This window comes from Excalfactoria chinensis, chromosome 6, assembly GCF_039878825.1.
Source record: "Excalfactoria chinensis isolate bCotChi1 chromosome 6, bCotChi1.hap2, whole genome shotgun sequence".
Lineage (NCBI taxonomy): Eukaryota > Metazoa > Chordata > Aves > Galliformes > Phasianidae > Excalfactoria > Excalfactoria chinensis.
In genome coordinates this window covers 7726213-7740596 of record NC_092830.1, presented here as the reverse complement: position 1 = coordinate 7740596, position 14384 = coordinate 7726213, and the positions used below count along the sequence as shown (strand labels likewise).

The 14384-nt window shown below is 45.5% G+C and overlaps 1 protein-coding gene and 1 long non-coding RNA gene across 10 annotated transcripts in view; one reads left to right on the top strand and one right to left on the bottom strand.

Moving 5' to 3' along the window:
* Window positions 1-945: 945 nt before the first annotated feature.
* Window positions 946-14384, top strand: part of LOC140253804 (uncharacterized) — an 84005-nt gene continuing 70566 nt past the window's right edge. Inside the window, exons 1-8 of one of the 9 annotated variants that reach the window (XR_011903986.1) lie at window positions 946-1080; window positions 1150-1190; window positions 1600-1681; window positions 1941-2239; window positions 2334-2387; window positions 2483-2500; window positions 2579-2856; window positions 4984-5274. Coding sequence is in view for 6 of the 9 variants with exons in the window: in XM_072339750.1 (XP_072195851.1) it covers window positions 2020-2247; window positions 2334-2387; window positions 2483-2839 (639 nt within the window). In the remaining 3 variants the exon portion in view is untranslated. Of the gene's footprint in view, window positions 1081-1149; window positions 1191-1599; window positions 1682-1940; window positions 2248-2333; window positions 2388-2482; window positions 2857-4983; window positions 5275-14384 lie in introns of those variants that run through there. The other 8 variants (XM_072339752.1, XR_011903988.1, XM_072339754.1 and 5 more) reach the window with 8 other exon arrangements.
* Window positions 2866-9759, bottom strand: LOC140253811 (uncharacterized). The gene is made up of 3 exons (XR_011904012.1): window positions 9663-9759; window positions 5604-5733; window positions 2866-4790 (listed from the first exon to the last, which is right to left on the bottom strand). It is a non-coding gene; the product is annotated as an uncharacterized lncRNA (long non-coding RNA).

Here is a 14384-nt window from a genome sequence, read left to right as displayed (position 1 = left end):
GGTCTGGAAAGCGAGAGATGTATTTATACATTTACAAGCCAAGGAGTTGCATGTGCCAGTACCCGATCGCTGTAGTTCACAACTACATTAACTGGATGGCTTTGCCAGAAAACCAGCAGGCAAAGGTTTCCCCCCACTGCCCCCAAAACATTCAGATTTCCAATTAAGACCAAGGCTGCTAAGCAAAGCGAGTTTGATCACTGAAGTCTTTACACAGTACCTTGGAGATGACCGAACTCTTTCTGAAAGCGTTCCTGCCCATGTATGCGTCACATCAACGTAACCCCAAGCAGCACCGTACAGAGCCGTTCATAAAGCTGTGCTGCAAATGTCCTTCATCAGCTATTCTGTCAGGCACATCATTAACCCCTGCGGGTGTTTGCCAAATCCGTGCTCCCATATTTCCACCACCAACTTTAGTTTTTTTTTCTCAGTCAGGTACAAAGTTGTTACATATTTAACAATCTTTTTTGGTTTTGTTCTTTGGTTGTTTTTTGTTGTTGTTTTCGTTTGTTTTTTGTAGTTTGTTTTTTTTTTTTTCCTCCTTTTTTTTCGTTGGATGAGGGCCAAGAGAAAGCGTGGCAGAGACAGAAAGCGGACAGCAGGGGACTCTGGAGACCGTTAATGGCGGGGACGTTCTTTGGAAGGGTGTCTCGTGAGACGCAAAGCGATCCGTTCCAATTTGGCACAATTATTTAATTGATTTATGAGTCCGTCAAAGAGAGGAGAAGGGGAAGCGCGTACTAAGCTGTCATTTACAGAAACGTCATCTCAGCCCCTAATTCAGATCTAGGGCTCACACGTCAAACCGTCACGGCCCCGGGCCGGCCGTAACGAGCCCCAGCTGCGCTAACGAGGCGGCGAGCGTCAGGCGGGGCCGCGGCCGCCGGGCGCAGCTGCGGCCGCCCGGGCGCGGCTGCGGTTCGTCGGCGGCCCGGGGGCGGAACCGCGCCGACGCCTCTTAAGCTCCGCCTGAGGCCGCCGGTAGCCACGAGGGAGTCGACGGGAATCAGCATTACGAGGAGCCGAAGCGGGTGTCGGTTCTTGGTCCGGACGTCGCGTCGGTGAGGCCGAAAAGCGGTAGGTGGGTTTGTTTTTTTACGCGTGTTTTTGGGCTTGGTTGTGATGTTTTTTGTTGTTTCGTTTCAGGCTGCTGCCGGGTCTTCCGCGTCGAGGATCTGCCCTGACCGGTGAGTCGTTCTATTAGAACCGGAGCCTCAGAGACGGCGCGCTTCGGAGCCGCCCGGGGCCCGGCTTCCCCGACGGGAGACCGCCGGGCTTTCGCCGCGCTTTCGCCGCGCTCAGTTTGGAGCCGACGCGGGGTAGCCCCTGGGCTTCCCCGGCTTCTGGGAGCCGGCACACTGTCGCCGTCCGGCCGCCGTCCCGTTTTCGGAGGGAGCCGCCGCTCGGTTTTCCGAGTCGCAGCGCAGCCCCGCCGCGTTCTCGGTCCGTCCCGAGATTTTGAGCGGCTTTCTCGGATCCTTCCTTTTTGTCGAGCCGGAGCGAGCGGGACGGAGCCGCGTTCCCGCGGTCTCGGTGCCGCCGGGAGTAAGAAGCGACGGCGAGAGCCGCTTAAACGGAATCATTTTCTTTTCGCAGATCGCCCGAGGGTCGCGGCGGAGACTCCGTTATGCCGGAATCGCTGAGGCGGTGGAAGCCTTGAGAGTTTGGGAGTTAATAGGTATTTGTGTTTGTTTTTGTTTTTTGTAGTAATCTCGCAGGTCCGCCGTTCGGCCGCTTCTATTTCCTCGCCTTTAGTTAGGCGCGGCGGTCGGGTTCCGACCCGGCGTTTCGGGTGGGCCGGCGCGGTACCGCCGCCGGACGGGCCCGGGCGGAGAGGGACCCCGGGGCGGCCTCGCCCCTTCGGCCGGCGTTTTCGGGCGCATCGGTCCGTCCTGCTTTCGGGGACGGGATCGTGTGTTCTCTCCTTTTCTGTGTAGTTTCAGGAGCGTCGTCTCATTCTCCACACGGAGACACGGCTGGACAGGAACGCTGCCGTGGAGGGCTCACAGATTTTACATGAATACGTTCCGGGGACGAGGCGGCGGAGTCGGTGTTGTGGCGAGAGTTCCTCGAGGGACGCGGAAACGAGGGGAACGCCGAGGAGCGGGGCTCGAGCGGCCGGTCCATGTGGGTATCATTGCCGGGGGCGTCCGTCGCAGGCCGGGACCGAGAAGCGTGGAAATGGGCGTGCACGCGTCCAAAAGGAGCTTCTCGGCTTCAGTCGTTTGTTCTAGCCGTAGGTTTGTACGTCCCTGCTAGTTGTCAGGAAAGTGAAATGTATCTTTGCAGGAGGTTCGGTCAGCGAGTCTAAGACTAAAATTTTTGTGCAGGTGACAGGAGACCGGGAGGAGCGCGAGGCCTCCGGAGCTCGTCTTCAATTGCGAGTAAGTGACGGGAGTAACCTGAACAAAGGGAGCTGGGGTGAGTGATTTTTTTTTCAGGTAGTTTTTTACTCAATGAATCATTTTATTTTTGCAAGGGACTGGAGGACTGCAGGGTAAAGACGATCGGCGCAGCTTTTGGGAAGCGTGAGAAGGACGGCCGGCAGAACTACAGGTTTTCACTCTCCAGACAGGTTGTGGAGTCCTGTGGTCCCGGGATACTTAAGTTGGGCCCGCAGCATTCGCAATGGAATAACCATCACAAAGCCACGGAAGCAAGGGAGCCGAACAGCAGGATTTTTTCTTTCACATCGGCAAGGGAGAGGAACAGCAGGATTTTTTCTTTCACATCGCGTTCTGTAGCGGAGCATCGGCTTCGACAGGGAGGACGGAGGGGAGCAGGGGAGCGAGCCGTCAGACGAGAAGGTCGGCCACGCGAAAGCCCGTCGGGATGAGGATACGGCGTCACCAGGTAGGGGCTGTGTTTCTTTACCCTTTTTTTTTGGAGGTAGATGGAGCGTTTTCAGTCGTGCCCTCGAGGCGTGTGACTCGTTAGAGGATTACGGTTAAGAAATATTGGTGTGGTTGTCCTGTAAGGGTTTTGTAGTGTGAGGTGCTATGTCTTAGAGCTGTTTAGTTTTGTCAGGTTCTAGTGCAGCTGGTGCGTCTGTCGATGCCGTGGCTGGCGGGCAAAGGCAGGAGAAGGTTCGTGCTAGAGTGTCAAGCGGAGTTCAGCAGGCGGTCGGTTGGAGGTTAGCACTGCGGTGACGGGGTTGTTTTTCTATTGCCGATTGGCCATAGTTAATGGTTACGGTGGAATGTTTGTTAATGTTGCCGCAGGGAGTTGCAATGGGCACGGTGGCAGGGGGTGAGTCAGACGGCTCGTTTGGATCAGGTTTAGGGGCTCGCATAGGTTGGCGTTGTGTTCTTTTTTGTGGTTTCTGTTAGTGCGGAGCCTGATGTCCGGAAGGCAGGGCAGATCGGTTGAGGCGTGTAGCATCGGCAACTTGTGTAGTTTTTGGTGTATGTTTGTTTTTTGTGTGGTTCGGAGGCTAGAGTTTGTAGTGTTGTTTGTGCTTCATTAGGGGATGGAGCCGTCGGGGGTTAGCTCGATCGTGTTATTGTTGGCACCGTCAGTTTAGCGCATGCGGTGTCTTTGTTGCATTTGCCTCGGTCAGCAGTTGGTTTTGTTGAAGGTCAGTTAATGTTTCTCGGTGAGTAGTTGGTTGTTTGTGTCTTGTTAGGACTTGGCTGGTTTCTGTTTTTTGCGGCAGCGAGTTTTCCGAGTTAGTTTTGGCTGGTGTTTTTTGAGGGAAAGTGTTCGTGTCGGTGAGCGTGCAGAGTTTTCGGCTTTTGTCAGCGGTCGTGGTGTGTCAGGACTCGGTTTGTTTTTGTAGCGTTGAGTTTGGTGTTTTTTTGGAGATTTAGTGTGTTGTTTGAGCATGCGGAGTTTGCTGCTTTGGTTGTTGAGGAGTTAGATGTTTATGCGTTCGTTAGGACTTGTTTTTTTGTGGGGAAAGTGTAGTTGCTTGAGTTTTCCTTTTTCTGTGTTGAGTTTGGTCTGTTAGGAGTTGTCTTTGTTAGTTTTGGCTGGTGTTTTTTGCGGAGTTAGTGTTTGAACATGCAGAGTTTTCTTTTGTTGTTTAAATTTGGTTGTTGAGGTGTGTTGTTAGGTCTTGGCTTGTTTTTGTTGTTTAGTTGTCTTATTGTTTTCTTTTTGTTGTTGAAATTTCTTTTTTTGAGGAGTTAGATGTTAGCGCTTTGCGGTTTTTTTTGGTTGTTGAGGTGTTAAGTTGACTTTGTTAGTTTTGGTTAATTGTTTGTGGTGAGTAGTTAGGTTTTTTTAGGTCTTTGAGCTTTTTTTTCGTAGGCTGTTAGTTTTCTTTGTTTGGCCTTTGCTTTTGTGTTGCATGATTTGGAATGTAAGGGGGAAACTCTGGCTGCTCACTCTTGGAGTGAGTGGCTGGAGTTTCCCCCTTTGTCATGGGGCTAGACACTGGGTTTTGCACTATCTCTAAAGAGATATTATTTTTTTATTTTTGGGCGGGACGGTGGGTTCATGTCGGTCTTTTTGCCGGTGGGGGGGCCTGTGAAGGCCCCCCCTGAGTGGGGGTGTGAGGGGGCCCCACCTGGCATAGGGGCCCCCCTGAGTGGGGGTGAGGAGGGGCCCCACCTGGCATAGGGGCCCCCCTGAGTGGGGGTGTGAGGGGCCCCTCCTGGCATCGGGGCCCCCTGAGTGGGGGTGTGAGGGGAAGCCCCTTCCTTTAGGGGCTTCCCCTGAGTGGGGGGCTGCTTCTTCTGAAGTTGTCTTCCCTGTGTGCTTCAGTGTTTCCTATGTGGTGATGGCTGTATTGTGGTAGGGCTCCTGGGCTGTAAAGGAGGCTTGGAGGAGCTGGGTTCTATGTCCTGCAAAAGAAGAAAAATGAATTGAAGCGTTAGGATAAACCAGAATGATGAAACAGCTTTTCTCTATGTAGTCACTAAATGGCAATTGAGAAGTAGTGGGGGTTGCCCTCTTAAAAGGGTTTAGTCTGAGATACCTGAGGAGTTAAGTTGCTATTCTGCTCTAAGTGTGTTTTGTTTTTTTTTTTTTTTCCAGGAATGCAAGTCAGTTAAATAGAAGAATAAAGAAGATGGTCCAGATGGTTCCTCGTGTGTCAAGTCCAAGGCTGACTTAATATTAAATAATCTCTTTGCATTAATGAGGTTTAACTCAGTATTTCTAAGTGTGCCTCCTTAAATGTGTGCTGAATGTAACCTGTAGGCAGACAATTTAAATTTTAAAAATAAAATATGAACTATGACTTGCTTTGTAAGAGAAGACTTTGAATTACTAATTATAAATAAAATAAAAATAGATAAATTATTTTTACTTTGTTATTACTACTTTATAATTACTTAAGCCCAACTGTAGAGAGCAACATCAGGGTATAACTGTTCTCATTTCAGTGTGTACCACTGGCATCTCTCTAAGCTCACTTCTGTAAGGTGAGAAGTGGGTTATGATGTCTGTCTTGTTTGGAGACAAAATAAAGGCTCAAATTGGTCTTTCAATAAAGCTGTTGGGGCTGTCAGAGTGAGTGCTGTGTGTTGTCAGATGTGAGTGGGATGTCTTATGCAATTAAAGGAAAGAGAAGCCTCGCTCAAGACTTTGTACAGAGGATGCCTGTCTGTCTTTGAATAAAACAAAGATAAACCCCACAGTAATATGTTACTTACCTCAATAAAAGATGTGCTGGCTACTTCTGGACTTGAGCCTTGTTCCTTTGGTGTGGGTGTTAGGCTGTTTATCTTGATTAAGGTAAAAGGTGATCCCTCATAAGCACGCCCAGTTGTTATGTTGCATAGCCTGTAGAAAAAGACATTGAGACTTAAATTCAAATTAACTAATGCAAGACTATAACATATCAGATAGGCTTTATGCAACAAGTAAAACTGCAGAGTAATGATACCAGTGATTTTACTGTTGCAGTTGAACTTAGGGATAGAAGTACTCCTTTAATTCAGTAAAGCTTTGAGCTCTTCAGAAAACACTTCTTTCTATGTTACAGTTAAGTCTGCTGACAATTTACTGTGGTTTCTCCCTAGGAAACTCTCTAGCTGCTGCTTTTCCTTTAAAGCCTTTGCCTTGAAACTTGGTGATTTTCTGTGAACCTTGGTCCCAAACTGAGACTTAACTGTAATACAAAAGGGGGTGGTGGTATTGTGTCACATTGTTCTGACTGAAATAAATGGAACTGATTCCCTTCTGCCTTTGTTTCTAACAGCAAACAGGTTGAATCTTTTCTGCTGTAGTCTGCAGTTATGTACTGGCTACATGTTTAATAAATGATCTGTTTCTGCTACCATTGAAGTGCAACAGTTGTTAGATAATTCAGGATTGTGTGCAGAGCTCACTTAAAAATGATTCTGCTTCCCTATTGATATGAACAGCACAGCACTACATTAGTAGATATATCTAATTAATAGTTCAAGAACATGTTAGAAGGCAAATGATCATCGCAACAAGCATAATGATGGATTGTTTTCCTGAGGAATGCTTAAAGTCTCTTTAACTGAGCTAATACATGCTTATAAGAAACAACAAGCTCATCACAATTACAAGTCTGATTTTTCTAGTAAACGCAAGAAGAAAGCATCCTATTGCTCCTTGCTGCTCACTGTCAGTCTGTTGACTGCCCCGGATATTGCTGAGAGTCCGGTCCAAACGCCTTGGCAAGGGGGTTATGACAAGTGACTCTCCAGCACCCTCACCGTCTATGTAAGATCTAAACCAGCTAACAGATAACCAGTCACAGCCACACTAATAAAGTATGAAACTTGGTGCATTACCTACCCTTTCCCTGAACACCTCTCGGGATACTGATTCCAAATCAATTAAAAAAAAAAAAAGCTGAAGTATTTATATATATATATAAAGAGCAGAATTGCTCTTGCCAAACTGCACGTGCTTTGCCAGTCTCTCCTCTCGTCATTTATCCTAACAAACGCTTGCAGTCTCCTTTGTAGGGGTCTGAGTCAGTGCTTTTTTTTTTTTTTTTTTTTTTTAATATATATATATATAATAAAAATAAGAGGTACAAGGAGGAAGGGCTGTCTGCTGAGATAGGACTGACTTTCTGCATCCCCCTGCCCGACAAGCATCTTCCTTACATACTCGGATAATACAGAACTAGAACACGGCACAGACGCCTCTTTTGTTATGTGTGCGCTCAGTGGAGCGAGCGGATGTTAGAAACAGCAAAAAAAAAAAAAAAAAAAAAAAAGGCAAACTAGAAAGCAGAACTTATAGCAATTAATTACTGAATCAGAATTGCTTCAACCGTTGCAGTTAATGACCCTATCCCCTTCATGCAAAATGGCAAACAGGTCATAATCAATAATACAGATATAGCTAACAAGTACAGATTGTCTCCCATGCAGCATCAAAGACTTTCAACTGCTAAAATCCATGTCATTTCACTAAACACATTGTCTGCATAGAATCTGTACTAGTCTGTTCTACTATCAATACCAAGGGCTGAACAGAAAATAAGTTTTGTAGCTATGAAGACTCAAACAGCCAAACACGCCCCTCTCTTGATCTCCTAGATTGAAAAACGCCCTCCCTTGTCACGCCGTGTGGGAGCTCCCACATTCTCTAGATCTACGCTCACGTGGGGAAGTCTCTAGTAATAGCCCTTCCGCATCAAATTGACTTTTAATGCTGAGAAGATAAATTCCTGCCCTCAAAACCGTGCAATGAATGTCAAAGGGCTTTTTTTTTTTTTTTTTTTTTTTTTTTTTTCCCCAATTAAAGAGAAATAAAGCCTACAATGACAGTAGGAGATCTTTTAAATTCCTTTATCTGATATAACCCTTAGCAGTTTCTAAGTTCTTAATTACTTCACACATCAAAATCCAGCCATATAAACAGAAATATTAAGGCTACAAAGGAAAGGCTACAGCTATAATCTTTGTAACAGCACCCGGAACCACTGCCGTGAGATCACGTAACAAAAAGAACAAAGCTTACCTGTCTCTGAAGATCTAGGCTCACTGAAAAATTCCACAAAGAAGGGATCTCGGCCGAGAGATCCTTCCTCGCTGGCAAACGGCCCTCGAGTGAGGTCTGAGAGGGGCAGAACCTGGTTCCAGCCCTACCCGTTGTTATGGTAAATCGCCTCTGCCTGTGCTCCCGAGACAGACCCGGTCTCCCCACCCAGGTGCCGGATCGGTGATTCCGAAGAGGATTCTGCAGTTCCCTGACAGTCTTGCAAATCTTAACTGCTTACGATACAAGCTATATATATGAATACTATATATAGATATGTGTGTGTGTATATATACACTATATATATACACTATATATATATATATATATATATACACTGGTATACTCGAGTACCTAGACACGCTGGCTTCAGATAAGTCAGGCAGAACCACTTCGCAGAGGGAAGCAGAATCGCGTATCCTTCTCAAAGCCTTTCCCGAAAGAAGGGATCCCCCAAACTTCGCCACCTTAGCTAAAGCTCAGCGAGAGCTTAGCGAAAGCTCCCCGGAACTCCAAGGACTCTGACTGAGCTCAGCACGTGAGGAAAGAAGGCTGCAGAGTCTGTCTCACTCACAGGCTTTTTTACTGTTCTGTTTTAAATGGAACTCTGATCAAGTGAGATGATCACACAAGAAAGCGCACGCCTCAAGTCTCTGTCTGACTTGCTGAACCTTCATCTCCTCTACTTGTGCTGAGATAGAAGATCAAATCTGATATTTCTCAGAGAGAAGCCACTGGCAGAATTTGCTCAGTTCCCGGAAGGGGCAATTATTTTACTAAAAGAAACCTCACAGTCATATGTTCAAAAGCTCACAGGTTTCCAACCCGTCTTGTTTGCAATGCCAATACTCCAAGTATTTCACTTCTTTTACAGAGAAAAAAAAAACACACAACACCACCATCAACAACAACAACAAAAGATGAAATCACCCTTTCTTGGCATCTCAAATCATTAACCCTGCAGCATGCACTCTGCTCACACAAGTCTCAGTTTTCTTTAGCCCACGGGGATGAATAGCATCCCCTAAGGCCCGCTCTATGGAGCAGTGCTCTTCAACCTCGTACCCGATGACGCAAATATTGGAATCGTGCGCACCCTAGACACGTTCACTGATGGCACCGAGCTCGGTGGTGCTGCTGATACAAAAGAAGGGAGGGATATCATCCAAAGGGATCTAGACAAATATGAAAAGCAAGCCCACGTGAACATTACGAGGTTCAAAGAAGCCCAGTGTCCCGCTTGGGTCAGGGTTCTAGCGAACTAGAAGCTGAACGTGAGCACAACGGCACCCCCTTGCGGCCCAGAAGGCCGGCGGCATCTTGGGCCGCGTCAGAAGAGAAAGGGCGTCGGGAAGAGGGAGGTGACGGTCCCCCTCCGCTCTGCCCCGAAGGGCCCCGGCTGGAGTCCCGCGCCTGGGCCTCGGGGGGAGAAATATTGCCGGAGTGGCTCCGGGGGAAGGCCGCAAAAGGGAGCAAAGGGCTACAATACTTCTTCCAACGAGAAACATTGAGGGGTTTGGGTCTGTTTATCACAAGGGACAAAGGCCTCATTACAGCCTACTAGCACACGAAGCGAGCTCATAAACAGGACAGACGCTGACCTGTTATGCGGTCTGTGTGATACTGTTGTACTGATGTGAAGTACAGCAATAACAGGAGGGTGGCAAAGCGCTAGGCAACCAAAGACGAGCCCGAACGCAGCAACTGCCACAGAAGCAGCAACAAAGAAAAGAAAAACGCCTCACCTTCTAAAGATCTCTCTACTACTCACAGAACTCGGGCAAGATGCTCTCACCTCCGCCGCCGAGTCTTAAATGAGGGCTGCGAAGGGGTGGATCTCGGCTCCGCCCCTTACGCTGCGGCGCCCGCACCTGAGCTCTCCCGGGTCGGCCCGGCCCCTTCTCGCCACGTGCTCCGTCATCGCTTCCAGCTGTGACTTGTCATCTCTGTTACAGCCTGAAAGAGACAGGATAAGGCAGAACGGCTTTAAACTAACACAGGGGACATTTAGGTGACATCTTAGGAGGCAGGAATGTCTTACTCGGGGCGGCGAGGCGCTGGCGCGGGACGCGCGGAGGAGCCGTGACGGCCCCGCGTCCGGAGGCGTTCCGCACCCGGTCGGACGGGGCTCCGGGCGGCTCCGCCGAGCGGGTGGCGGCCCTGCCTGCAGCGGAGGTGTTCCGACGACGTGATTCTTAAGCTCTGTTGCCACCCGAGCCGCTCTGTCCAAGAAATGGACGCTGAGCCAATATTTCAAAATGTTTTTTAACATTCGTAAGAAAACCCACAACCGACATCAGAATTTCCACAGAGGATTTTACTGCACAAAGCAGAGCCAGAAGAGATTTATTGCAGAGAAACGAAGCGCTCTTGGGGAACTGAGACTCCGTTTGCACGTGCTTCAACTCTGGTTCTTTCATTTTCAATTAATGTTGAGAAAGTTCTTTGTGAAATATTGGTGTGATTCCTGTCTCTTCCATTTAAAATGAGATGAGTTATTTTGTTTTTTTGTTTTTTTTTTTGTTTTTTTTTTGTTTTTTTTTTTAGCAATATACTGTGTAAAGCAGGCCATTAATATTAACTCGAAAGGCCTCAAAGAAGAATTTAATGACAATTGGAGCTGTTCAGCAGTACAGAAGATCCCAGACTGACTCCAGAGTTACCCCTTCTTTAAAGAGCTCCTTACATACGCCTGAAAGTCATGTTAGATTTTGATTTTGGTTTACTCTCGCAGGATGATCATACATAATGACTCAGTATTTTTAGCATTAAAAACTATTCTTAAAATGGAATTTGTGTGAAATTATCTTCAATGTCTTGAACTGTAAACTTCTAAAGACAACACTAACAGCAACATTATCACTTTCAGTCTACTGTAAATAGTTTCCATAATGACTCTCATGTGCCAATATAATATATTCGCTTTCCAGTTGAACTGTCTTGTGTGAAACATGTTGCTTTCACTGAACGTGTGCTAAAAGAAGTTGGAAAAAAAATATTACAGACTTCACCTGGTATAGAAAAGTTATTAATTCAGTTAACATTTATTTAACTATTTATTTAAGTAACTATTTATTTATTAACTCTTTGTTTTTTTTATTTAACTCTTTATTTAATTAACATTTATTGTGTGGGGTTTTTTTTGTTTGTTTGTTTGGTTGGTTTTGTTTTTTGTTTTTTTTGTTTTTTGTTTTTTTTTTTTTTCCTTGAGGATGATAGAGATCTCAAATGAAGGTCGCTGTTTCAGACCCTGCCACGTTCAACTGCAAAATCTGGATGCTCGCCCGTAGCAGGGTGCATTTGAGCCCATGTGAAACATGTTTGCATTTAATAATAGAATTCATTATCTCCTCAAGGGTTTCTGCTCTAAACCAGACTCTAAATGAAGCTTCGGGTCCATTGTAATGCCCTGTCGCAGGACATAAAGTCATCTTTCATCTTTCTAATTTTCAATTTCACTGTGACTCTTAATAGGCAGAGCTGGGAATTCCTATTGCCCTCAAATACCTATCAAAGATAGTGCCCAGGAAATGTAGAAACTATCCAAAGGCTCCGATGCTGTAAGATATGTGTGTGTCCCCCAGCGGCTCTCCGACAGGAAGCGTCCAGCCTTTTGCAGCTATCGGTACCTAAGCAGACGCTTAACAGGCAGAAGCCCTAATATTAAGATGAATGAAAGGGTGACGGCTGACCTGCATGGAAACCTGCCAGATGAAAAACTTGCTTAGGTTCTAGGTATTTACAGCAACCACTGTTATCTGATATGCTTTTCTAATTGCCATACAACTTTTTCTGCTGGAAGTACCTCAGAGAAGACTGGCAACACAGTACACTTTTATTACCAAGGAAATGAGGACTAAGACACCTTTATTTCAACATTTTCTAAGTGAAAAATCATTGAGGAACCCGAATTCTAATTTTAATATGTCCTTACATCTCTATGTATAGTCATTTTGTAGCAGATGTACAGGAAGAAATCAGGAAACAAGCCTTCAATATATTAATTATCTGGTCCACAAGTGAAGGCCAGGAATTTCCTTAAGAGTTTCCTTAAGGGTTGCGAGGCCTTTTTAGGCCACCGTTTTTGCCAGCCGCACAAACTGAGAGTCCATTTTCCAGTGACAGATGGCACTTTGAGCGTGATGAAAATGACATGTGCTGAGTCACCACAAATAGCAGAAAGGGATATCACATAACCAAAACAAAAAGTTTAAGGATTAAAAACAAAAAAAAAAAAACAAACAAAAAAAAAAAAAAACCACCCCCCCCAAAAAACAACATTTATTTGTGAATAAAAGCTGCCTGACAAAATCTTCTTCACTTAAGAAAGCAACACATTCAGTAAAAGCAGCTTTAAACAGCTTAGTGTTTATTACTTGATGCTGAGAAAGGAGACAAATAATGCAATGAAACCGCATGAAACTGAGGGTTTGAAAGATGAATAAAAAAACATTAAGGGATGTTTTGGTGTTACACAGAGAGCTGTTCAGAATTCTGCATGATTCTACAAATAATCTCTTGTGTTACAGATCTGCTTTTAATTCGGGTCCTTCGTTCAAATCCCTCAAGTGAACACAAGTAAAAATAAGATTTAAAGTCACATATGTACATTAGCACTCGAAAGCAAATGGTGATACGCATAGAGCACTGTGTCTGGCAGTGATGTGCTAAGCGGGGAAAATCTGACAGAGTTATAATCCAGTTTTAGTCACAAATACTCTTTCATTTTATTGCTGTACAAATTATTTTATTTATCCATAAACTGTAACATCAGAAATATTCAAAAACCAACCAGAATACGTGACACTAGGAAAACTATACTTGGTATTTATACTGCATTGTAGTCTGTCATGCAGTTCATTTGGCAGATTTAATATGGGCTTAGGGCTTCTCAGCATTTCTCTTCTCTCTCTTTATAAAATGCTGTGTTTGCTCAGTTCGGTTCTCCGAGGCCCATTCGCATTTTTCAGTCTTCAATGATTCCCACCTATGTGAGTGAAGCGCTGTCAGGCTTCTCCTCAGGAGGAGTCTGCCTTTTAACTTTGCCTTTTTGACGCAGACTCACGGAATGCCTTCTCTACCTCTTAAAAGAAGAAACTTGCTCAAACAGATTAAAAGCGGAGGGAAAGCAGATCATTTCCAAAGAAAAGAATTCATCGGTGTGCAGACTTTCAATTCTGTCCATAAAAATAAAGAGGGAAGGAGCCCGGGTAGGTGCACAGCCCTGAGACAAACCTAACCCAGCAAGCCTGTCGTCACCTTCATGTTGTTCCTCATCTGTACCATGTTGTTCCTCATCTGTACCTTGTTTTTTCCTGGAGTTTAACCAGCAGCCTGAATTCACGAACGCACCACCTCATCCTGTCCTGAGAAGGGTGCAAACCATAGGCTTCTCCTCCTTTTCGGATTCCTTGTACCACCCTGGTCGTCTGCCAGCGCTGCGTATCAGTCATGTAAGCCCTAGCGAGCATAAAGCAGCCCCTAAGATTAAGCACAGTTACCTCTTCAGAGCTCTTAAGTTACAGTACGTGAAAGCAACTTCAAAAAGCAGAATCAGTCAAATTTATCCATGTGGTTTCACTGCGGCTCTGCTTCCAAGTGATTGCCTCCATATTCCAATTCAGTCAAAGATAAAAAGAAAAAAGGAATGGAGAGTGAAATTAAGTATTCTCATAAGCATGTCCCTCTAACTAGTCAAGCAGGTAAGTAACACTAATAGCACATACCAAACACAACTTATTACTGGGATCAAATAACCAAACAGAGAAAATAAAGATGACAGAGTTAGACTCTTTCCAGTGGTGACTGATGACAGGACAAGAGGCAAAGGGCACGAGCTGCAATGCAGGCGGTTTCCTCCGAACATCAGGAAACTCTTTAATGTGTGGGTGTCAGAACACTGTCACAGGCTGTGCAGTACCCTACCAAGGAGATCTTCAAAAGCAGCCTGGACGTGACCCTGGGGGCTTGAGATAGGGGGCCGTGCTCGAGCAGGTGTCCTCTGGAAATATCTTCTGACATCGACCATACCGTGCTTTTACGTCCGTCACAATATTGCTCGGTCCCATCTCAAATATCAGAGAAGCTGGCTTATGGGTGAAAGCACATAAAAATAAACTGACATTAAAGAAAGACTTCTCTCTGAAATAGCACTGAGAATAGACAAGTTTACACATTTTTCAACACTAATAAAACTCAACTACTTTGCTGCTATTTCTCCTAACCATAATCAAATGTATTTGTGATGCAGGATTACTTACAATGTACTGATAGATTTTAGCCAAACAATCTCTTCCATTTGAACTCCAACAATGTTTTCACTGGCATCAACTCACCAAGTGGGAAAAAATATATCCTATGGGAAAAAGGAGAAGAAAAAAACTACTGAAATGATGAGAAAAGAAGAGTTACTGACTGAATGCATTAAGATTAAAGAGAAATGCACTATTAAAACACTAAAGCATAGG